Source organism: Pagrus pagrus (assembly GCF_965226575.1).
Source record: "Pagrus pagrus genome assembly, chromosome: 2".
Taxonomy (NCBI): Eukaryota; Metazoa; Chordata; class Actinopteri; order Spariformes; family Sparidae; genus Pagrus; species Pagrus pagrus.
Window position 1 is genome coordinate 29,717,776 of NC_140186.1, and position 26,089 is coordinate 29,743,864.

At 42.1% G+C, this 26,089-nt stretch overlaps 1 protein-coding gene across 1 annotated transcript; it reads right to left on the bottom strand.

Moving 5' to 3' along the window:
* Window positions 1-1,600: 1,600 nt before the first annotated feature.
* On the bottom strand, window positions 1,601-25,423 carry LOC311275307 (N-alpha-acetyltransferase 15, NatA auxiliary subunit-like). The gene is made up of 20 exons (XM_084383747.1): window positions 25,233-25,423; window positions 19,885-19,969; window positions 19,670-19,774; window positions 18,265-18,422; window positions 17,471-17,605; window positions 16,847-17,000; window positions 15,176-15,295; window positions 14,961-15,056; window positions 14,667-14,773; window positions 14,365-14,437; window positions 12,008-12,177; window positions 11,757-11,909; window positions 10,342-10,470; window positions 9,051-9,264; window positions 8,730-8,923; window positions 8,485-8,593; window positions 8,280-8,378; window positions 7,951-8,094; window positions 7,467-7,564; window positions 1,601-6,562 (listed from the first exon to the last, which is right to left on the bottom strand). The coding sequence occupies exons 1-20, from the start codon at window positions 25,284-25,286 to the stop codon at window positions 6,365-6,367; spliced, it is 2,595 nt and encodes an 864-aa protein (XP_084239873.1). The 5' UTR covers window positions 25,287-25,423; the 3' UTR covers window positions 1,601-6,364.
* Window positions 25,424-26,089: the final 666 nt, after the last annotated feature.

The following is a 26,089-nucleotide window of genomic DNA, read 5'->3' on the forward strand; positions in this document are numbered from 1 at the left end:
TATATATATATATATATATATATATATTTAAAAAAATCAGACGGCCTGGGGGAAGAAACTGTTCCTGTGTCTGGTTGTTTTGGCGTACAGTGTTCTGTAGCGCCTGCCAGAGGGGAGAAGTTCAAACAGACTGTGTCCAGGGTGTGATGGGTCTGCAGAGATGTTTCCTGCCTGTTTCCTGACTCTAGATGAGTATAGGTCCTGGATGGTGGGCAGTATAGCACCAATGATTTTTTCTGCAGTCCTAATTGTCCGTTTCAGTCTGTTCCTGTCCTGTTTGGTGGCTGATCCAAACCAGACGATGATGGAGGTGCAGAGAACTGACTGGATTCAGTAACATCTGTGCTGCTGAAAATACATCTCCAAACAAAATACTTTAGAGGTGACATTACCGCAGATATAGTTTTTACTGTAGTCAGGGTGTTAAGTGTTAAGTTGGGCACAAATCACTGACTGATTACATCTGAAGCAGGATTCAGGATTGCTGACAAACACAAAGCGTGTCTTTGTCGCCCTCCAGTGGATAAAGGAGCATGAGGACGCTACCAAGACATGTACCAACAGATCACACACTGTAAAACATCACCGATGGGTAAATGAGGTGGCTTTAACCATCTGTGACAGTCTATTTATCTCTGCTGGTACTATATTTGTTCAGCTATCAAGATGTTCAGCTTTTAAGCCAACGACTTATATATACTTCAAGACATTCCTTCAGTCTCTCTGTCTCACTGTTCATCTGTTCGCCCTCCTCCCCCCCAGTGAGGAGTTGAACAGTTTGATGGCACGGGGGACAAAGGAGTTTTTTTGTCTGTTTGTCCGGCTCTTTGGAAGGAGCAGCCTGTTGCTGAACCGGCTCCTCTGGCTGCTGATGACAGTGTGCAGAGGGTGGTTGGCATTATCCAGGATGCCCTGCAGTTTGTTAAGAGTTCTCCTCTCTGCCACTGTCACCAGAGGGTCCAGCTTCATGCCGACAACAGAGCCGGCCCGCCTGACCAACTTTTCCAACCTGGAAAGGTCCGCCTTTGATGTGCTGCCGCCCCAGCACACCACAGCATAGGAGAGAACACTGGCTACCACGGACTGGTAGAACATACACAAGAGCTTCCTGCAGATGTAAAAGGATCGTAGCCTCCTCAGGAAGTACATCCTGCTCTTGTCTTTCGCTTTGTAACTGACATGTCTTCTGTTCTTATCGTAGGTTTGAACTTGTTTTCGTCTCGCCCGTTCCAGATTTGACTCAACAAGAGCTTGGACATCCTCCAGAGCATGTGGGACCTGGGACGAGGGCTCCAGAGCTTTCGTAAAAGGACCCTTCAAAGGCCCTCTAAGCAGTAGCTCAGCTGGGGTAAAACCAGTGGTGGAAGTGGAAAAGCAGGCAAAGTTCTGCAGGAAGCAAACACCGCAGGCATCCAAGCTCCACTGGCAAGAGGTCCACTTATTCCACAACATCTTCTGCCTGCAAGAAAGCTGAGGCAGAAACAGCTGCTCTCCTCACACGGCAGCAACTGCTGCAGCAAAAACACAATCTGGAACAGCAAGCAGAGCAGCTCCGCAAGAGACAAGAGCAACTTGAGCTGCAAGTGGATATAGAAGTCTCCATGGCTAGAATGAATGTGCTCAAAGGCGCTCCAAGTGTCACATCATCAGCATCAGACTGTATGGAGTCATATTTTAATAAAGGAAAAAATGCCGAGGGGAGCACAGCATCATTTTGTACAGTGGGTCTGATGAATAAGCTCAATCTCTGGAAGGAAAACAAGCATCCTATTGTGAACCATTGGCCAGGAGAAGATGGTGGACAGCTACGTTGTTTCAGACTTGGAAGTGGCTGGATTGGACAGCGACTTTTAATGTGAGCTACCTGACACCTATACACAGAATAGTATGCCAGTAAACAGAGGTAACATTGCACAACAAAGAGAGGGAACAATGTCACACAAAGATTCCCGCTCCACGGGCGGCTGGGGGTCCAACTGTTCAATTTGCCACATTGTTATTCATGTATTTTTTTAAAGGCGAATGCCAGTGGGTGAACCGGAGCACCCGGAGAAAACCCGTACAACAACCCAGAGAACATGGTCACTCCATTCAGGAGACCCAGACAGACCTACATGTATGAGGCGGCCTGAAGCACGACTCCATTGGGACGTACACACTCACTAGCACACAAAAACTGGTTCTGGCCTTCATTCGGAAGTAAACCTTTTGAACAGTCGGGCCAGAAAGCCTTTCTTTTTATTTGACTTTTTCTCGAGTAACTCAGTCATTGTGCTTTCAAGAATGTCTATCCGTGAGTAGATTTTGCGCTCCTTCTCCACCAGCGTAAACTGGAGTTCTTCAATGGTGTTGTGGAGAGCGGTCCTCTCATCCTGCCACTGTGTCAGATGTGTCTGCTCGGTGGCTTTCTCCTCGACTGCTGTGATTCCCCCCTGGACTGATGCCTCAATGAGATATCTGATGGTGTTCTGGAGAGCTGCCGTCTCCTCCTTCCACTGTGTCAGATAGCTCTGCACCCGCTCATTGGCTCTCTCCTGGACTGCTGTGATTCTCCCCTCTGCACAAGCATGTTGCTCGCTCAGCTCCTTGCATGCATTATGCAATTTCTCTTCAGCAATAGCCTGTTGAGATTTTGCCAACTCCAACTCATGCCTCAATTCTCTGTTAGTCGTCAAGGCATCTTCACATTTAAGATCAGAAGCATGCTTTTCGAGGTAAAGCTCTTCAGTACGTTTTCTTAAATCAGCATTTTCTTTCTTCAGCTCGGCCAATTGGTCCTCTTGGACAAAAGGCATTTCTATCTGCTCCTGGGCCTGCATTTTTCTTCTGACCTAACTTCTGAGCTAACTGAGTTGTTCCTTTCCTTTTATAAAGATCAAAAGATCAAAGGATCAAAGCAACATTCTAGAATAGAAAGTTTGGGTAATGTTATTACTGTATTCTAGAACGTTTGGGTAATGTTATTACTGTATTCTAGAATGTTAATGCCTTTGAAATCGTCTACATTCAAGGTTGTAGTCATCTTTCAAATCCCATTAAAACTTTTGAAAATATCCAACTTTCTTTGAAGCTTTGTCGTATTGCTATTATAATAGCATATAATATAATTTAACATTTAATATAATATAATTAAAGTCAATTAGAAATCCCTTCAATCCAACTCATTTTCCAACTCTTGTCCCTCCTTCATACATTCTCATAGAGAATCCATTCAAACTGTGAGACGTTCACAAAGATGAGGATTTTCTCACATTAATTCAACTTTTTCACAGCATTCATACTTTGTCGCAGTTCAAACATTCATAACTTTTCAGCCACTTTCAGATTTTTGCGTTGGTGTGTATGGGGTGGAGTGTTGACAGCCAGAGTGGAGGAGCCAACTGACAGAGTGGGGAGGAGCTCACAAGTTGAAGACAAACCTTGTCTTCAACTCGCCCTGCAGACATCTCACTTCACCGATCTCACTAATGCTCAGTAGATGGTACCAGTTCTGTTCTGTTCTGGGCAGTTTTAACATCAGTTTTAGCATCTTAACATCTGCTCACAGCTGGCACTCAAGGCTGTCTTCTTATACCATTTCAAAACATACTCCAGTGATCATAATGCTTATCTTCAAACTCATCTTACTCTTAGAAAACTTTGCCAGAACAATCAGCTTTAAACGTAGACTTATAATGGCTCTGAGGTAAATTTGTAAGAACAAACAGATCTGATGGATGCACAAACTCCTAGTTCATGTGCTGCAAGCAGCTTCTCGTGTCTTTTTTTGTTCAACTTCTGGGTTCACTTGGTGCCATCACTTCCACTTCAAGCAGTGATGCGCGCACACACACACACACACACACACACACACACACACACACACACACTTAAGAAGTGGTGGTATGGTGCTGTGAAAAAGAATTTTCCTTTGGGATAATAAATCTAACTGCTAGTTTTTGGCATGATACCTTCCTACACATTCTGCATTTTATTATAACTGACTGGTGTAACTGATGCTACTTAAAATAAACATCATGGTGGTACAATGGAGCCTCCTGATGCATGCATTTATGCCGACGTGTTCTTAAGCAGAAAAATGCATGAAAGGAAATCTCAACCAATCACAACACAGTCATCAGGAACTAGTACTAACCTCATGTTCTTTCTGATGTCATTCAGATCAATAATACGGCCCATACATGGCAGTGTAAATATTTTTTAGATATGGGGTGCCAATAAATTATAATCTGGAAGCAACTGTACATTATGTTACACTCCACATACCGCAGACTTACCACTCACTGTGCTAAGTAAGCGTTCTTTCACATTTGTGCATTTACCTTAAATGGTAACTCCACCAATTTTACACGCCATACCATTTCCCCCAGTTCCGTTGTTCGAGTTATTCAGTGTGTATGTTCTGTTTCGTTGAAATAATTCTATGCGACAGGTTGGCTTAATTATTTTTACTGTGAAAAGATAAAAAGATGCTGTTAAAAGATGCAGCATAAAGAACGAAATTCACTTGATTTAACAAGATGATTCTATGTTGTGACAGAATTAATGTTTTATAAAACAGTAAAAAAAAAAAAAAAAGTGCAGACTGTCAAGAGGAGACTACTCGTGAGGATTTCCTTGCATTAATGGTTAATACTTGAGGTCACTATAAATTGCTGATGTGAGAAAAGTGCTGAACTCATTTGATAGAAGGGAGAAAAAACACCTTAAATCATGTACACCTTGGGTTACTAAAAAAAATTTAAATAAATCACCTGTAGTTATTTCTATAAAAAGATAGTTGACATAAATAATTGCAATATTGAGTGGCTGACCAGAAGTCTGACGTCACTGCTCTGAATCCTACCTGATCCATACAGGCTCTGCCTGTCTGACCCTGAAACAGTGAGTAGGAACACAGCAGCAGTGGGAACACAAATGCAAAGAAATCAACAGTTTTTTATCCATTTGGTTTTAATACAAAAATCCAGAGATATCATACATCGTCATCTCAGATTTCATCTTTCACATTAGAACCCAAATTAGAGGAAAAAGGGGAAGAAAAGAGATTATTGGGAGAAAAAAAGGGGAAACAGAAAAAGTAAAACAAGAAATTCCAGGTGCCCATATGTTTTCACTTCTGTCACCTCAGGCAACGGGCCGGATGCTGAACTCTGACCTTTAGAAGAGCTGTTTTCATTAGCAGAGAAGAGCCTCTGAAGGAGGATGCGACTGTTCCTGAGTCCCTGTGTACATGCAGATAAAACTGTATCTAACAGTGACAACAGCAACAACACATGTGACTCTGCCAGGAGGCTCAGTGTAACCACTTCAACCAGATCTAGAAATCATTATCAATAATAAGAGTTTCATTGATCCATTATGGACAGGAAGGTGTCTATGGTATTGCTTAGATCTATCCAACTCGCCCAGAACTATGTAAAAATGGTAAGAGTAGCAGTGTATTTGAAATGGAGCAAGACACACAACCTTTACAGTTTTTAATCTGTGCTACAAAGTGCTCCATAATGACAGACAGAGGATTACATATTCCCAAGTTTAACCAGGAATGGTGAGGGAAGCACAGTTTGACCAAAAAAAAAACAAAAAACTGTTCACAAGTGAGGCCACTTTCTTCGTGCTGTGCCCCCGCACAGATCGGGCCTCCCTCACACACTCCACTGCACTGCCACGTGTACATCAGTGGTTTACTGGAGAGTTTCAGCAGATACAGATACACCTGTGGTCGCTGGATGTTCTCAGTGTCTCCTTTGGGTCCTCAGTAACTCTTCCTGCTCAGCTTCCTACAGATCCGTCACAGATCAGATCCACTCAGCTCAGCCTCCCGTCCCCCAGTGACAGTTGTATCCTATTTTCATTTAAATTAGCTTTTAAAATACGGGGAACACAGTATGTGATAGGCGTGTGTCGGAGCAGCACTGAGTCACTCGAGTGGTTGCTGTCACCGTTATTGATAATTTCCGAGGAAACCGACAGTCTGTGTCAGTCCGTCACAGTTTCTCCCGACAGTTTGCCAGTAACTATTGTTTATTTTTCATATTCAGCATGTTTGTCAGCTTTATTAAAAAAGTAAAATGGCCATTCTGTTATCTTCCTCTCCCCCTCCCCCCCCCCTTTCCCACAAATATACACAACCGCACACATGCTCTCAACACACACGCACGCAAACACACACAGTCCTGATTTTCACCATGTGGGAGCGAGCCAAGCCATGCCAGGTCAGACCCGATTAAGCTGAGCCAAAGTAACGAAACACCCAAATTTTCGCTTCCCGTGTCTGGCTCTACAAAATGGCTGCCAGGCGTACCACAAGGCTCCGTGCTCGGCCCACTTCCTTTTCTCATCCGCTGTTGTTCTGTTGCGCTCACATCTCATTGGCTAGCTCCTCCGTTTCTGTGGAAACGTCTCCGTTGGCGATCTTGGTATTCTCCTCGTATCCGGGTGGCGTGAAAGCTAACGTGTAGGGGTAAAGCTTGTGACACTCGGTGCGATACGACTCCAGACGCTCCTTAGAGTCGCCAAAGATGCCGCTCCGAAGACACTCCAGGGTCTCTGTGCAGATCTGATGAGGGAAGACAAAGGAAAATGGTAAGTTCACCGAACACATTTCTATACATTCTTATTTAGAATTTATAAGCTATAGTAAGTAAAGGTGCGTTCACACCAGACCTTTCATTTTTGTCGCTGGCGACAAGTTTACATATTAAGTCAATGCAAACGAGCGACTGAGCGGTTAATCGCTCAGGCGAAATGTTGCTGGGGCTCTGAGCGACGGAGCGAAAAAATGCTCAATCGCTCTGTCGCTCGAGATGAGAAACCCCAAATCTCTGGCCGTCAGACGCTTGTCGCTCAGCGCTGATTGGCTGCCGTAATCTATGTGTAACTATGACAACTACTGAAACCATGGAAACGTAATACAACTCCGCCGGTACGGAAGAGCAAAGCCGGCTTTACGTTGACACACACACACACACCGGAGACAAATGGCCAGGCGCTCCTCAGCTGGGATGGAGCGCCTGTAGTTGGTGTCCAACCGGGCAATCCTGCCTCCGATTCTCGCCAACAGCTCGTCAAACTGGGCTGTTGTCAGCCGCGTATACCGTTGAAAACGGGAAGAAATGAGCGCCTCCGAGCGACGTGAAATTCACTGGAATCGCTTGAATGACGTTATCAGAGCGATCTGTTGAATTGTGCCGACGAGCGACTGCAGCTGAGCAACAGAGCAACTTTTTTGGAGAGACACGAGCGACAGCAACAAAAATAAAAATAAAAGGTCCGGTGTGAACGCACCTTAAGAGGTAAAATATTGGCTATACTGTGTGTGCCAGTCATTTTTGCATCAATTAAAGACTACATTGATAAGTTTTTTTTACTGTAGTATCACTGTACTATTACTACTATTGATAGTATGTATTCCAACTTTTTACCAGACAGTTATCACACTTCATAATTCCATGAATGCATACCTGTATGGTTCTGTTGTCGAGTGACTCATCTAGTGCAGTGGCCAGCTCTGCTGCCTTCGATTCCGTGGATGAGTCCAGATACACCATCATCTTAGCAGCTGCAGGACGGAGAAAAGTGTCTGTGAGTCTGAGGTGTGTTCATGACAGAGCTTTGACAAATGACTTGGACAGGTAATACCCCTTTCACATTGGCCTAAAAACCTGTGTTTAATCCAAAATATTATTGATTAAGACTTTTTCAAACAAGTTTAATATATTCTGGATGTATTCTGATGAGGTATATGATCTGTTGCTTTCTACTGTTCCATGTTTTTCCAGTGTGTTAGTGATGACGAATTAGAAAAAAACGAAAGGCAAACTCGTCCACTGGCAATGTGAGTTGCCGATTATGAACGGGTTTACACGCCACTTTTTGATAACATTGTGTTTGTGTGTGTGTGTGTGTGTGTGTGTGTGTGTGTGTGAGTGTGAGTGAGAGGCCTACCAGCCAGTCGATGTGGTATGGAGTTTGAGTGCTTGGTGAGGTAGGCCTGGTTGAAGCTCTTAGCATTGCTGTCTCCGAACAGCCGGGTGATCTCCTGTTTCAGCACGGTCCTGACCACCTCCGGCAGCTCCTTGCTCTCCGAGACTGAAAGAAGATGGAGAGATGTGAACAATGATAATGGGGATGTGGAAAACAAAGTAAATGAGGAAGAAATATTAGGAAGAAAGAGATAGGGGGATGGGTACAAAGTTAGAAAGAGAAATGATGTATCAACACAGGAACAACTGTGTTGAAAAATGTTGGTATTAATGAGGAAGTCTCTTTCGTACCTCCTTTAAAGAAGCGTACTAGACACTGGTGTAACCATGGGTCATCTGGGTCAATGGCCAATGCTCTCTTCACTGACTGGAGCATCAACAGGTATTTTTCTGAAAAGAGAAGACAGATTGTAAATGTGTGAAGCAGAAATAAGAGATGAAGTATCAAGTCAGTAAAAACAAAATAAAAGTTATTCAAATGAGTGAGCTCACCAACCTTTCCTGAAATAGATCTCAAAGGCCAGTAGGTGTGTGTCTATTTTGTCCTTGACCAGGTGTTTGAGTGGCATCAAGAACTTGACGGCTTCTTCCAGTGGATTTTCTACCTGTAAACGGGAAGTGAGAGGGGAGACAGAAGTCAAAACAGTCAACATCACCTTAACCGATTCCATCAAACAGCTTTCTACCGCCTTGTGACGGACGAAGTTTTTATGATTCTAATTCTTCACATTTCTCACTAACCTTGACCAGTTTGTCAGGAATGAGCTCCTCCTTGGGCCCTCCGATCTCCTCGTCGTCATCCTCCTTCTTCTTCTTCTGGTTCTTGAGCTGCTTCTCCTTCTCTGCATTCTTTTTCTCCTCCTCCAGCTGAGCCTTCTTCTGGGCTCTCCGCTGCTTGTTCCTGAGCTTCTTTAGCTCTTTGTCCGAGAGGTTAGCTAGAAAAGAGAGCAGCAAAAGAGTGGGATATTAATAATGGTCAAAATGTACAGAGTTTCTCTTTTTCCTTGTTCAGGCAAGCATTTCAAATATATTGGAAACTCAGTGGTGCAAACTGGCCCTCACCAGTGTCAGCCTGCAGCTCCTTGCTGTCGTCAGTCAGAGGATTGTCATGGAGGCTAAGGTAGATCTGGATGGCCGTGACAGCAGCCTTGTAATAGAAGGGATGCATCCGGAGCACGTCCTCCAGCTTCAGTAGGTCTACGTAGGAGCGTAGCGTCATCTTCCTCATGCAGTAGGTGTGGAAGTCAAACTGGTCGTCTGTGATCTCCACAAAATGCTGTTGAGGAGGGTGAAGAAGAGGCAATCAGGGATTTGACCCATACATTAATTATTAGGGATGTGCACGGTTACTCGGATACTCGGGTACCCGAGTAGACAATCTGCTAATCGGTTACGAATTATTAACCGGTTAACCTAGGATTATTTCATTGTCAGCGATGCCGGGTGAAGAGTCGCTCTGTTTCTCGTCTATTTCAGCCTTTACACCGACCCCACCGGTGTGTTTGTAACGTTAGCTTACCCAGAAGCCGAGCAGTCAAGCCTGTCCAATAGGGACCCGTGTGCCGTCACATGACGGGCTAAAATCCAATGGGAAAACATGATCTGCCAAAGATCGTTTATTTACATCAAGATGGTTGCTCTGTTGCCGTGTGTGATCACTACTATCAGGAAATCTCCCGTAAATCCTAATAAATAATGCGTAATTTAACATGTATGCAATATATTTCGGGGTCCGCCCGCTATTCCGACATGTCTCTCTTTAGACATGCCGCTATTCCGACAAGTCTCCGAAAATGGCAAAAAACAATGTCGAAATAGTGGGACGCTTGAAAAATAACTTTAATGCCGCTATTCCGACAATTACAGGTCACTGTCTAAATAGCGGCATGTCGGAATAGCAGCATGTAACCGCATTTGTAACCTTAAACTGGCTTACAACCACTCAACGAGTTCGATGCGAAACCACTTAAGGTTCAAGAAACACGAAAGCATAAGCACCGCTAATTACTGAAAAAATAAAAAATAAATCCCGGGGTATAAATGCGCTCCGTCCAGAGGGGGAACTTTTTTTTTTTCCCAGTCATAAACTCATATGTGCATCTTAAACTCCAATCTACTCTTATTAACCACCTGATATTTTGTCTGACGACGCTGTGTGTCAGCAATGCGCTGTCTGATGGACAGAGCGCCTTTATGAGTCATATATTTTATTACTCGGTTACTCGATTAGGACCAGGTTCGGGTACTCGGTTAGAAAATTACTCGAAATGCCCATCCCTATTAATTATAAACACAATTATTCAAACATGGCCTGTTAGTATGTTAAGTATGACCCCTGATAATAAGGTCTCACCCTTTCAATCTCATGGCACTTCTTGAGGGCCTCCCCAAACTTGTTCATGCTCTTGTAGGCGAGTGCACACTCCGTCTGGAACCACATACACTGCATCTCATTGAGGTTCTCCACTGCTGACGCTCCCTCCTGGACGGATACAAACAAAGAGACGTGCATGAGCAAAGTTAAATGACAAAACAGGCAAAGTGCTTAATTATCTTGTCAACTGCTGCATACCAATTTGGAGACTAATCATTTTGTGTTATTGTGGATCTATTAAGATTAATTTCCAGAATTATCTTGTCACTCATGACCAGGCTCGTTTCAGTTCACCCCATGTGTGAACTCATTTTCAGATATGGCTGCTTGCTTCATTAAAAGGCACCAAGAGATTAATGTCATAATTAGACTTAAAGGAGGAAACCATGAAGTTTCCTTTAGTTTTTCTTTTTTAAAGCATCTTTACCTTGAACTGTTACAATAAAATAAATACAATTAAAAAAAATATTTTTTTGAGGCACATTTAAAGCATATCACATGCATTTGCATAGTCAATACATATGAATATACTGCATATACAATCACTTACAAATACCCTATAAGTTTTAAATTTAAATCAATTCATAAAATGTTATATTATATCATTAATTAAATAATCAATAACTGAGTTAGAGCTGCAAAGATTAATCAGTTAGTTGTCAACTATTAAATTAATTTCCAACTATTCTGATAATCGATTAAATTAGTTTGAGTTATTTTTCAAGGAAAATAAAAGTCTGAAATCTCTAATTCCAGCTTTTTAAAAACATGTCCTGGTTTGTTAACTCCTCTGGGGAAACACTGATCAACATTTTTCTCCATTAACTAATCAATAAATTGCAAAAATAATCAAAGGATTGATCAAAAATAGTTTTAAATGTAGCCCTAAACTGATTTTATTGGACATTTGTCTTCCAAGTGAAATGTCTCTTCTTTACTATATTTTATTATGATTTATTTGGTTTTGTGTCTTTCGCGATTACTCATCTCAGTCTCCATGTCTTGAATACACGCAAACAAAACACCTACACAATAAACAGAGACACCATTGATCTTACAACTTCAAACACACACTACACATTAATGAACACTAAAGCTCTTTTGACTTGGGGTCCACTTGTCATAAACATTACCTCATAAATATTATATAAATAAAAATATGATTGAATCTTCTTGAGCTTGAATCCTGTCTGACCTAAGTGAGTATTTGTAAAGACAGAATTCCACCCTCAGGTTTTTAGAGTTACAGGCTAGTCATACATGAGGGTCATGACATCACCACGTTGTTCCTGTTCTTCACAAATGGACTCAACAGGATTTTGTTCTGACATTTTCCTCAATTTGTCAGCTGCCACTGTGTACTAGTGTGCACACCCACACACAGTTTTTCTCACCCGTGTGAACTTGGAGCACATTTCCTCAGCCTCTTTGATCATGCCAGCCTTCAGCATGTACTTGGCACACTTGGAGTTGATGAATCTGTCAGCAGTGTCCAGAGCCTGGGCCTCGTCCATCCACTGAGCAGCCTCTTTGATGTTCCCAGCATGCTACAGGACGATGAAGGTCAATACACCAGTCATGAATAGAGCACGACAACACTGTGTTATAACAGTCGACACATGAACAAATGTGCAGCGTATGTTACCTTGTAAATCTTGGCTTTGATAAGGAAGAGTTCGATGAGTGTAGGCGTGCTCTCAATGGCTGCGTTGATGTATTCTAAAGACAGTGTCTGTTGGCCAACCATGTCATAGTGCTGTGCCAGGAAGTACTGCACCCAAAGCAACGTGGTTGGTGGTTCCTCCTTACCATCATCTGAAACAGTGCATGGGGATTGTGTAAATTTACATTTTGTAAAAAGAAAACTGTAATAGTTATACAACTTTGTGCAACATCTTTCTTTTAAAAGTTATAATCCTGAAGATTTGAGTGAAATCAAAGCCTGTTGTGAAACTTTATAAAGTGGGTATTAGTTTCTTTTTCCCTCTTGTAATTATTAGCTTACATCGTTAGTAGTGGAGCACACCATTCTCACCCTGGTTCAAATTACCTTCCTACACAGGAAATGATGAAGCATGTTTTGATGTTATCTTATTGGTATCAGCCTCACTATTTACTGTTCACCCTCTCACAGCCATCAGATCTGTATTAAGTTACTGCTAATGCCGCCCCAACATTTCCTAGTGCTGAAATATGGGGAGGATTTTCTTGTTAATTAATCACAGGAAACTCAAAGTATTACTCCAGAATTGCACTGGTTGCATGCATTGCGGAACGGCTCCGCTGTGCTGCTGTGCTGAATTCAGCTGAATTGATGCGCGGTGCGCCAGCATCTGGCAGAAATAAAAGCCTTCCGTATCTGCGGCGGAAGTGTCTGGACTCCCAGGAGCTGCAACCGAGTAGATATGCACATAGACTAGAGTGAAACTTATCAGATCAGCTGCTGTGGCTGATCAGAGATACAGCCAAAACAAGGATCTGGTGGAATTTGGGGGTTTGTCACCACAGTTAGTGCTGACCTCAATTATTCAGCCAAAATGCACATACAAAACAAGATGAGTAATTTTCTGTATTTTTTGTCTGCGGATGAGTTTAGAATAAGGAAGTAACAATATACCACACTTTGCCATATTGCAATTAAAAATATGACGCAATACCGTCGTGGGACTGTGATGACATCTACCAACCTATCATGTGCCTACTTTTGCTCATAAAGTTCATGGATCCAACAGGGCAAATCAGTATAAATGCATTCTACTACTGATCCTTGTCATTGTATTGTTCTGTATTAACATTAGTCTCATAAGATCCTCCCTGCTCCAGCGCTGATTGCTTGGCTTCATTGGTTTAGTTCTCAATGCTTCACTCAAACTGTTACAGGCTGGCCACACAGGATGCTTGTTTAGTGTGTGGCGCCTGCCTTGCTGAGCTGCTGCTCACTCGTGTGTTTGTGTTCACACAGGCTACGTTGCTGCTGCAGCATGGCTGCTGCCTGCCCTATCTGTTTACACTGAGAAAGTGGGAGGGGAAAGAGGAGGGAGGGAGAGAAAGAAAAAGAGTGCACAGGAGAAAAACTACCCTTTGCCTGTCGTGTGTTTTCTCTTCATGTCTGTGACATATTCTAGAGACAGAGACATTAAGACTGTAGTGAAACGCTGGTATGATGTCAATATGATGGTCTACAGGTCGTTTTCAGGTCTATTTTTGCCAAGAACCTAGTGTGTGGCGCGGTAAAAATAGGTGATAAATCTCAAGATGAAGCAACATAGCAGCCACGCTTGAAACGCATGTGGATCCAGTGTGGCCAGTCTATCCTGTTAACCTGGAAGCCGAAATGAATGAGGGAGACAAGTGGGCCGCGTGTCCCACCTATTTCCCTGTCCTCGGCCTGTTCTCGGCTGTCCCTCAGGTCACGGACCACTGGGTGTTCTGGTTGTCCCTCTGTACAACCAGAGGGAGGGAGGGATTGCTACTGGCTGCTGTATTGTTTCGCAATTGTACATAGTACAATGGCTATTTCTTACACATGTGTAGGTCATGGTTGGCTACTTTTATTTTACGAAAGAAGGAAAGCAGAAGTACCTCAAGTAAAATCAAACTGTATATAAATTATAAATGCTGTACACATCACATTTGATATTAAGGACATTTTTCACGTCATCTTTTTCTTTTCTTTTTCTAAATATCGTGATGATCTCATACCGTGAGGTTTGGTGTCAGAATTATTTTTACCTGACTTCTTTACTTTGTGTGGCTCCACTGTAAACAGGTCTACCAGTTGCTCTTCTAATGTATTTCTGACAAAGTAGCAGCTCAAAGACTGTTTGCTGTAGTATTAAACCGAGCTTGGTATAAACCAGTCAACCAGGACTGAAGGATCCTAAGGATGAAGGATCACAACTTTAAAAACTCCCCATTACGCACCATTGCACACTCAATAAATTTGATTATAAAGACATCAAATTCATTATCATCCCCCTGATTTAGACATTTTCTCCTCACCGTTCTGGTTGAACATTCTACAGCTTTTTAATGAGGTTTCATAGCCGACCACCAGCTCCTCTATTATTGCCACCTGCAAAGAGAAAGAGAAAAGAGTATATTACCTCAGCTGCAGTGTGATCTATACATCTGTGGGTATATCTCAGGAAATATTAATCTAGGACAGTAGAATATTTCCCTTAGATTGACCTCTCTTCTTTCAGTGCATGATGTAAGCTGGTTTAAAGTCAAGAGAGGAATAAGTGTCATTGTGCTTTAGATTTCAATCAGTCATCTGACATGTCTAGCAGCGGGGCTGTCACCTTTTCTTTGTCTTTGTACAGTGATTTGAGGGTGGTGAAGACAGGCGGACAGCCTTTGCTGAAGTTCATCCTCAGATACCTGTCCAGACACTCTCTGAACTTGTCACCTATGGAGAAATATGGAGAGATGGAGAAGACCAAACACTTTAAATCCACTTCTACCTCACAGTTCACTTTATGTTTAAAAAAACGACTACATAAAAGTGGAGTAAAAATAATTTAATCCTCATTATGGATAGAAATGTTGATTGAGGTCACTGTTTTAGTTGAAAGGAGACCTATTATTGGCCACACCTGAGAGGAAGGTGAGAGGCAGTCTGCGGGGAACCAGTCCTTTAGGAAACTTCTCCCAGGCATCTTCATAGATCTTGTGCCTCTCCTCTACACTGCCTAGAGAAAATAAAAACATGTAAAAAGAGTTGACAACTGCAGCTTGTTCAAAGAAAGTGGATATTTTATTAGTCAGTTTCGACGATGCTTGTGCTTTTAATAAATAAAATGTGTCATACTTGGTTTTAAGGCGTTTTCCAGGCCGTGGTAATAGGACCAGTTCTCCGGGTTCCTCTCCTGCAGGCGACGGTAGACTTCTGTTGCCTCGTCCAGACGCTCCAAATTCAACAGTAATTCTCCTGTAGAAAGATGAGGGAAGAGTTCTGGTGTCAGGGTTCATAGACAGCCAAATGCTGCATAAATTCATTGCTAATAAATGTCAATTTTGTAAAAATACAGCTTACTACAAATGCAGTCAACTTTTCCTAGTAAAATGCAGCAGGTACAAAGCAACTAGATCAAACATCTCTTCCTGATTTTGTCCACACTGATTCTGGGCCAGATGTAAAATTTAACAGGCTGAAATTAAGTCCATCCACACGTGTAAATATGCCTACATTATGCATTTTTAAAAGTTTAATAGATTACATTTGATTACAACAATAATGTTACAGATCATAAATACAGCAGAGTACACTGCTTAATAACTGCTGTGCCACCAATCTCAATATAATATTGAACAGTACAATACGCCATCCACGGTTCGTTACACACGTATGGCTCACGGATTTTCAGTTTTTGCATTTAAATTTTGCGTCACTTCTCCCACCAGTAGTGGAAATTGGCTCCGTGTGTATTTGTGTCTGTGTCTTGCAGTGAGAGCGGGTTGGTAACCAGAGAAAATCCCTCGCCGCAATAAATGGACAATCACTGTTAGTATGCAAATAATGTGGTGACACTGTAGGTGGCGCTGAAGTAGGATATAATCACAGTGAACATGGCAGACAGCATGGCTGGAGAGGGTGGAGAGACAAAAGTTGGAGGAAACATTGTCTTCTTAAAAATCTTTGGTGTGGGGACACTTTTGGTTCAGTTTTAGTGTTAAATACAACGATGAGGGAACAAAAACAGTGGGCAGAACTGTCTGCAAGCACTGCTTGTCGCATGTCGCCCACACAAGTGGAAACACTTCAAACATGAGCACGCATCTGTGCCACCACCCTGCAATCACTGTGTGGAAACAGGATGGTTGAGCAGGTAACGGCATCAGTGAAACAGCAGTCTCTCTCTGATACCATCAAACAAATCTATCCGACCAGTTCAGAAAAACACAAATCACCCAAAAAAAAATAAAAAATCACCATTGCTAAAGACTTGCAGCCCTTTTTCTGTGGTGAGAGATTTGGGTTTTTGTCACCACATGAAAACAATTGATCCACGTTACATTGTGCCCTCTTTTACATTTTTCAGCGGCCAAGTTATTCCTGACCTTTATGAAAAGGAACGCAAAGCCATACAAGATGAATTGGCCTAAACAGATTTTATTTATTTGACATTATACAATACACCGGAAATGTAAAAAGGGTTTTGTTATTGCTCATACAGAAAATAAAGAGAGAAATTTGGATAGATATTTTGTACCTTTATTTTCTCTTCACACAAAAAAACATATTGAACTGAACCGTGGTAACCGTGATCCAATAACCGAGGTACGTATTGAACCTTGGGCTAACTGTATCGTAGCATTCCTACTGCCTAAGGGCTGGAAGTCTTTGTACATGTCTATTATTCATGTGTTTGTCCTAATATTCACCTGAAACATGTTGTGCCACCAATGAGGAACAAGGGATTTCTATAGTTTTGGATTCAGTGTTACACTGGCAGAGTACGTATGAAGCACAATGACCCACCTCGTGTCTCCTCTACAGCCAACTTGTCGCAGATCTGCTTCTCATAGTTGGACAGATGCTCCAGGGCTTCCTTGTACAGGCCTGCTTCCCTCAGGACCTGGTTCTGGTACAGCAGCAGCTCGCTGTATTCGTAGTCCACTTTGTCTGGAGACGTCTGGACAAACAAAGAGGCGTTAGTGAAATCTAAATTTTCTTCAAACAACAATGGAAAACTACAGGAGCTGCTGGGTGGACTTCTGTATCTACGCGATTCAGGAAACTCTGCATCATTCCTGGTGGATATGTGCAGTTGCCTAGTCACACCAGCTTGTTGTATAACATAGATGGCACAAAGACAGGAAACAGACGGGTCTTATCAGGAGCAAGCCAGAGAGAAAGTGAGCTATATTGTAGGTTGTAGGTTTGAGGGCAGAGACAAAACCCATATTTAAAAATCTACTGAGGCCACAAAACATGCCCTGTAACTCAGATGCATCAATCAGTGAGTCAGACACCTACTACATGACAACAAATCTGAGTAATCAAATTATTCGTCTGAATGCGATGGGTTCTAATACTTCATATTCATTCTTTGTAACATTAGTTTCTCAGTTCGGATCCTATCAAACTATAACTGGGTCTAACCTGTTGTGTTTTCCTGAACTCCTCAATGATCTTTGCAGCCATCTCGTAATCTTCCAGGAGGTGATAGGCGATGGCGTAGCCGATCCAGGAGGCCCGCTGTGCTGGACGCAGCTGCAGCAGCTGGTACCGTGTCTCCTGTAAAAAAGAATATACAAACACAGGTCGGTTTAGCCGTGCTCAACATTAGAAACACCATGTCCTCTGTACGGATGGCAGCACAAAGTGGAGAGGAGAAATTTTGCTGATTCATGGTTTTGATACCAGGTTGTTGCTCAGAGAGAACTAAAAAGGAACCCTAATACACAGCCCCTCCCTTTCCCTCTCTCATCCATATTTTTAATCCTCTCAACCAGACTTTCATCTTGCCATTTCATACCTCTCACCAAATAAGCATCTAAATCCCCGGCTGTGTCCCAGGAGAGCTGTTCTACATTGTGAAGACTGACTGCAACCTGGTATTTGCCTGCTGATACTCTTTGTCCTCTCCAAAACATTGTGCCACCCTGTGTCCTGGACAAGGCACGGCGACAGATTGGAGTGTGTATTCCTGAACGTTCTTTCCCCCACAACTATTTCAGTCTGTTTTATTACTGCATTAAAAAGAAAATGCCACATTTCTTAAATCTGGGTGTGGACACTAGAGCGTGCTGTTCTACAGCTGACAGTGTCCTGACCCCCCCAGTGGGGCAAGATGGCAGAACATTTTTCCCATTATGATAATCCAAAAGGTTTCTCAGGATAAATATTTAACGACATAGAAACTATCCAGTCATAGTTCCCCTGACGGTCCTCACCCTGTAGCCCTCCAGGTCTCTCATCTGGATCTGCAGCAGAGACAGGTCTCGGAGGATCTGCAGGTTGTCCTTGTCCCACTTCAGAGCATTGCGGTAACACTTGATGGCCTCATCGTACTTCTTATCCGAGCGCTGCAGTAGGCCGTATACGTGCCAGCCTGGGATGCATGCAGAGTTAAGGAACATAAGAACTGTCTCCTTCATACAATCTTATCTTATCGAAGACCAATTCCTAATTTGTGCAGAAATGCACTGAGATGGTGAGGTTACTGTGGCCAAATGGGCTCCTAGAGGTCAGAGCAAACAACTGCTTTGACTGATCCATAATGTATCCATTACTTAATGATGCTTCTTTAATAATGTTTCTTACAGGTTAAGTGAAACTTCTTGAAGAAACATTAATCTGCTACTAATTTCAAAATAAGAGAAGAAAAACATAAATAAAACAAAACAAAAGGCAAAATAGAATGTGTTGAAGTTAGCAGCACACACCAATGACGGTGGCTGTCATCGAAAAACATGCTGAAGATAAGTCACTGTGGACATAATTTTAAATACGGTTGCAATATATCAATGACAACCATTAATTAATTATTTGTATATAAAAAGGTCAGAAAATTCCGAAAAAATAAATAAATAAATAAATAAAAATCCCACTTCTTCAGAGGCCGAGCTGATCTCTTCAAATTACTTGTTTTGTCCGACCAACAGCCAAAGCCCAAAAATATTCCATTGACAGTGATATAACAGCAAGAAAAGCAGTAAATCCTCAAATTTGGGAAAGTAGAACCAAGCGAGGTTAGACTGTTTATCCTCGATACTTGACTAAAATGATTAACTTTAGGCTTATAACTAATTGATTAACCAGGAGTAAATTATATCTACACAGGAAAATTGAGCTCTAATTTGTTCACAAATGTAATCTTTAATAAAATCTCATAGTAATGATGATTTTATGTCAAGCCCTTGCTCTTTAAAACACTTTGAGGGATGTATGCTGTCATACAAGTGCACACTACATAAACAAGATGGGTTTTTGCTACAGACTCTCAAGATAAGTGACTGGTGAAGCTAGAACAGATAGCAGGGTGTTGTCTGCTCAGTAATACAGTATGTTGACTTTAGGGCTTAGGCTGAGATAGCACTTATCTGCTGGAAATGTGCACGGATTTCACTGTGGCCCGGGAGTCACAGAGAGAGAGAGGATGCGCTGACTATACTCCACAAAAGACAAGAGCTCCTCAGCAAAATGTGTGGCATCTTAAGGCCCCTCAAACTCCCCAAAAGTCAGACATACATTTACCCATTTTACAGAACTCACACTAGCCGAAAGTCTAAAGTGACACTTAACCCAGAGCACATCTCCTTCACCAAATCATGTGTGCAATGCCATTAGTAAGGATACAGACATGGCTCCTGAGGTCATTGCGCAGGCCTCTTCTCACCAGGTCGTAGGCCTCCTCCTTCTTCCCCAGACAGTTCAGGGTCAAGCCCTTCATCGCCAGGGTCTCTGGAGGGGGATAACGGTAAAGCAGACAGTCAGAGGTACAGTGCATAGCGACAATAGGATAACTTTTCCATTCATCTGTCCATCCCTACATCCACAAATCTGCTGCTTACCTCCATGCTCAGCAAACTTTGGGTTGGACAGGATTTGTTTGCAGAACTTGAGCCCGTTTCTGTACTGCTTGTGTTCGTAACATCGCTGTCAAAGGAAGGAGAGGGAAATCACATTAGGGCAAGAGAACAAGAGCGACATGACATAAGCTTAAAAGTCATCCTAGGAGTCATAGTCTTGTCCAAACTCATGACAACTACCTAAACTGTAATGATAAACTACAAGGTGGTAAACTGGAAGCAGGATGTCATCCTCCTTTGAACATGTATGTTACAGCAGTCTACAAATCACTTTAAAGACCTTAAACAACCAGGCACAATTAATTCGTGGTAAGTCAGCACTCCAAGTTCACTAGCATTGATATTATAACGCCAGAAAATATCAGACAATGTACTCCCGGATTATTCCCCCAAACACTCCAGATTAACATTTATCAGCCTTCTGCACATAGCTGAGCTTAAACGCTTAAACAGACTTCCTACTGAGACACACACAGTAATAAACCACCTTAAAAGGAATAACCAGCTTTTTGCCCTAACGTTATATTTAGGTGTGCAGTTGCACAAACAACACTACACCACCTCTCTTTTTAAGCTGATCACTGAGTGTCATAGGGGATAGTGGTGTGTGTGTGTGAGAGAGAGAGAGAGAGAGAGAGAGAGAGAGAGAGAGGAAGAGTCAAGCCGGCAGATGGCATTTCGTTGTCCCACAGCCAACTTCACTAATGGTGAAAAAAAAAAAGATGATGTCAACTTCACATACGGGTGCCAAGGTCAGTAATGAAATTACAAGTAATTCACTGTTGAACTGAATGGAGGATCGCACCATTTGAAGACACTTGGGGCTAGAGGACAGAGGAAACAGGCTCATGACATGTCAGTTGGTGCATGATGCTGCCTTATCTACATACTGTACTCTAACTGAACTGTAAAAAAGACAATGTGACACAAAATGGTGCACACTGGTGCAAACAGTTGCATATGTGTGAAAAAAAGACCATCTGCTCAAGGGGGTTAAGGGGCTAATGGAGAGTAAGAGGACATACATTAAGAGATTAACTTGAATCGGCTCCGTTTGGTCCGGCTGACTACTCCATTGTCCTAATTCATTCATTCCATAACATAATGATAGCCAGGCATAGGGTCTCAGCTTTGCATTGGGCCTTTAACTATACGTCTTTGTCCAATTACTAAACATAAAACTGAGCTCCTGCTTTGTGCAGAAACACACAAAAGCTCAGAAGTTGCCCTCAAGTTAAACTACATTGGAAGGTACAGTATGTTTCTTCTTCACTGAACACTCTATAAGGAAAAGATGTCATGTAACACGAGTTAACAGAATTAATTAAATCGTTTGCAGAGGATGATTTAGCAGCACTGATGCTCCCTACTACTGAATTTTTTAAGAGGACCAGCACAATATTTAGGAGCACCATTTAAAATCATGCAACACACTATTTATATTTTCTCCATCTTAACCGTAATAGACTGTATTGAATTTTATTAACAAATTTCTCATTTCAACCTATTCTGCATACTGATTATATATTCCTGCCTTTGATATATTGCATATTAATATAATGCATATTCTGCGTTGCGTTGTGGTGTTAGCTTCACATAATTAATTAAATCTACTGAGATGAAACAATGAATTAAAAAAAATTGACTGCAAATTGTCCGTGTCCATTTGTGCCGTCATTCCAATGTAAAAAAAAAAAAAATCAACTTGAGTTAACAAACTTAAGTTTTCCTTGCAAATGTTGGGCCACACAGGAACTATCCATACAATACACACATGGCATTCCTTTCTTCATGTAAACTGTGAGTCATTCCTGTCAGAAAGTCACTGTTCTCAACACAAGCACCTGCTGATTCCTCATCAGAACAGTCCTCAACATAAATTTGGTGGCACAGGAGGGACTCAATGATACTCTTGTTTGAAAAATGAATTCAAAGTCATTGTCACAAAAGAGCCACATATTGCATAACATATTTGATTCAAGTAGTATGTAGTCAATGGTCACATGCAAAAATGCAAATGTTTAAATTAGGCAGATGAATACGTTTCTGTGGTAAAATTTACTTTTAACACAATTTGACAAGGCAACAACAGACATTCCTGTCAGCAATACCTACGACAAGTTTCAGTTCAAAACGGCACACACGCAAGTATACAGAAGCGAACACACACACAAACTGTACATTTAATGTAAATTTAGCAACATTAACACCACCAGCTGTGCTTATCCAGCATGTTCTCTTCCTCACCCAAAATAACTCGGCCCCCTGAGTTACACAGAAAATCTGTCAGAGCGGTGGCTCTGAGCTGCAGGGATCACTGCGAGGAGTACAAACGTTAGGTTTAGAGAAAACAGTTCAAAGCCACTCTCATCATGTTGGAAGGAAGGTCGTAGCGAGGAAGATGCTTGTGGTTACAACTCACAAGTGTTCACATGAGTGAATGGCAACTGAACGGCAACTCAACATGACGAGGGTGCAAAATTGTACTACACCTCGTCACTTAGTACAGTAATATAAACCTACTTTATTAGCTTAGAAGGTAGTTCAATTAAATAGGAGTTGGGTTTCAGCTAAGATAAGACATTCAGAAGCTTTCAAAAAATGGACTGTTTGCAATCAACTCAACAATAGTTGTGTAACAGCCTAAAGGTCCTGGCACCTATGTTGTTCTAACTTCAAATGCTATCCATAAAACATGTCGACAGTCCTGGACAAATCCCTTCATAAAAGACTCACTTTCACTGAGCGGAACCTGTCCTGCAACATGTTGGCTCCCCTTTGATGTAGGCATGCTGCTACAGGTATGAGTGAAATTCAATGAAATACCTGGAAGTCCAGTTTAAAGAATTACATCCATTACTCTGAAGGTTTATCACATGCCAGGACTCTACACAAAGCAGTTTTTCTCCTTTGTGCAGGGATAGTACAAATGTGAAAAGTTATTACAGGTGCAATAGTTTTCTCTTATGTCTCCATGTGAAGTGAACATTAGGTGTATTTTTTACTTTACTCCTCTGTCTGTAACACAGTTTTATCATTTGTTGGAGCAACTTTGGGAGAAAACAGGCGCACCTGGTTGTAATTTACTGGCCCACAAATTCAAATACAACAGAGAATTTTCTTGCAGGAACAAGACTGCAATGCATTATTGATGAAAACTGCAATTTTAGTGAGAGTAATGGCACAAGGTCCAACTCTAGAGTAGGCTAACAGCAAGGAAAGGTGTTTCCCCTTACCCGTAAGAACAAAATGGACCCTGATCCAACTCCAGTGCCATGCACAAATTGGAAACCTGCCAATTTCTAATAATGCATTTGGGCACTCGGTCTGGGAAAGCAAAAATGAAGAGGGGTGTGGTCCACTCCTAACTACAACCAGAGAAAACCATGTCAAATCTCATATCACATCCCCAGTGCAGAATGGTTAATGACAGTCATTTTATTCTGGGTTTTCTAATTAACACAACAACAAATTCAACAAGACAAAATGCCTTCAGGCTTCTTCTGAACTAGGAACAAGACCTAAAGGTCACTTCACTTTATTTTAGAAGTGTAACATTAAACTCTGATAAACACATATTCACTCATCTGCCAGTCGTATATGAACCTGCAGAAATCAAGACCAGCAGAAGCCTTTTGAACACGCAGTACCAAAGTTTATAAAAGCAGCAGTGATGTGCTCAAGTTAAACAATATGTTGTAAGTATAGTTAGAATGGTGGTGAAGGCTTTTCTGTTTTCTGTTAAATGCTTCCACATGTCTGGCAAAAAAAAAACTTAATTTCAGCGACTAGTCACTAAGTGAAGCAAATTTCACACCGATTTCCACATAAACATTGCCATAAAAACTTCCGTTTTTTATTGGTAAATTTCACAATTATCAAGTGTGATATCAGAAAATCTTTCCATTCTAACAGTGCAGCCCAGTAACATTTCAAGGAAAAACAATATCCCCTCTGAGATATGCAGCAAATACAGGCTCCAAGTTTTCAAGATCAGGTGCAGGTCACAGTTCCCTTTTTCCTGCCAGAGGTAGAGCGACTGAATGCCAGCCGTCTGCCAATGTGCTGATAAACATCCACTAACTCCCAGCAGAGCCCCTGCCTTTCTAAACAATGGTGTTTATCTGAACCTGATAGTAATGTAATTCTGGTACCACGTACTCCCACGTACTCCACACTGTTCCAGGAGAGGATGAAGCTAGGTGTTCATGCAGATATGTTTAACAACACATGCTGACAACCACTGAGCATGGCAGAAGAGGACTTGTTAAACATGCAGCAAACTACACTGAGTTCACAGACAGCTCCGTCGCTGTCACATCCTGCAAATATACATTTAGACTTCATCCACACCTGTTCAACCATTCTTCTGACCTAAATAAAACTGCGTGCAGAAAACAAACAAGCAGCGAGGCGACACAAGGACTCAAACATGGAAGAGAGAGGTGGAGGGATGGATGGATGGATATGGGTGGGCAGCTAGCTGCCAGGGCACAGCAGGCCTGAAGCAGCTACAGATTTGCTGACACAGTCACACCGGTGCCATCCTAACATCCTTTCGTTTTCACAATAGCACTACCAGTTTGACCTAATCTAACCTAGACTGGTGATGGTAATGTGTACATGCCGAGGTCCCACACAGACAGATTAAGACTGACAATCACTTAAAGTCTGCTAAAGCATGATATCTAGCGCGAGCCGACTAGCGTTAGCCGATTAGCTATCGTCAAATGGCCAGCCAGTGGGCTGTGCACACATAGCAGTCTAGCATGGCCCACGTCTGACACAACTCAATCGTATAGTTATATTCTGGTTAGGAAACATGCTATGCATTCAGCTAACAACAAACAGATGCCAAAACATTTATAGAAAAAGCCTGAGAAGCTAAGTTAACCGCACACATGACCGTTGCATTGACTAGCGAGTGAGCCATCGTGGACACTAGCTAGCGTTACAGTAAAGCTACTGGTTGTTGTAGCTGTTATTTGACAAGCGGTGAGGCCTAACGCTACTAACTAGCCATGTCTGGCTATTTAAACATTCACCAGCGTGTTTTTATCAGTGCGGTATTTTAATGTACACGAACAAGTCTGTCAGAATGACAACAGAGTCACGAACAACCATTTGGCCTTACGCTACAGTGACAGCGCACGTCAGGGCCGGGCTAGCTGACCCATTCAATGATGCCATCTTGCTAACAAACTGAAGCTAACGCTAACTACCGGAGAGCTACACTGACACACAGAGTGCCGCTGCGATGAATCTTTAAATCGTCAGCTGTCCGTATTAACGACAGCTATCGTTACACCTCTCTTTAGCAATTAACTCACCAAAATCCTCTTGAAGAGAGCATTCTCTTTCGGCGGTAAAGTAACTGTCGGCATTGTTACAGTTGAGATCAGCTTCCCCCTCGACCTCAGCACATGTAGCTAAAGTTAGCCCAGGTAGTCAAGACGAGTAGAGCGGAGTGATGGCCCTGGCTCGCCTGCTTCAGCCGCTCCGCTCGATTGCTCCGTCTCCTCTCCTCGCTCGCTTCCTCCTCACGTGGTGACGGAAGCTCCGACACCTTTCAAAATGGCGGCGGTCGTTTTTTAAACAACAGTGCCTGAGAGACAAATAAAGGTAAAGATCGCCTCCAGGCATGGTTATATAAATATGTATGATACAATACAATACAAATGTATAAAATATCTGGTCCTTCTCCTTAACACACTTTGAATACTGCCCATGTACAAATATTATTATCACTTGAAAAGTTCAACTCAGTGCTGCCACAGACATTATAGAGATAATAATACACAGACTGTAGTGCTGCACAAAGTAAGGGTGCATGGGAGAAAGTTTGTTCCTCATAAGGTTCAATTTGGGCCTTCAGATGTAAAGAAAACAACGTAAGTCTTTTTATTATTATTATTATTACATAATAATATTTAGCCTATGCTAATTTTTTTAAGGCAAAGTTGAAAATGCTCTTTAAATATGTAGAATGCTTATTAATTAGGAAGACAGTCAATTAAGCTAACTTGGGATCCTACTTGTATAGCCTTGCCTGCTGGACTAGAATTGTCCTCCACGCCTTAAAACCATTTGTGATGTCACAAAGCATCTCATATTTGCCCGTCTTACACTGAGATTTAAACTCAGCATATGGGCTACAGCATCAAGCGAGGTAACTTGGGCCTAAGTA

Excerpts from the sequence above, each read along its gene's own strand:
- LOC311275307 (XM_084383747.1), bottom strand. The coding sequence starts at position 25,286 with ATGCCGACAGTTACTTTACCGCCGAAAGAGAATGCTCTCTTCAAGAGG. Across the intron at positions 7,565-7,950 it reads CATACCACATCGACTGGCTG|CTGCTAAGATGATGGTGTAT; the intron begins GTAGGCCTCTCA and ends TCCGTCCTGCAG. Across the intron at positions 6,563-7,466 it reads TCGACAACAGAACCATACAG|ATCTGCACAGAGACCCTGGA; the intron begins GTATGCATTCAT and ends TTCCCTCATCAG.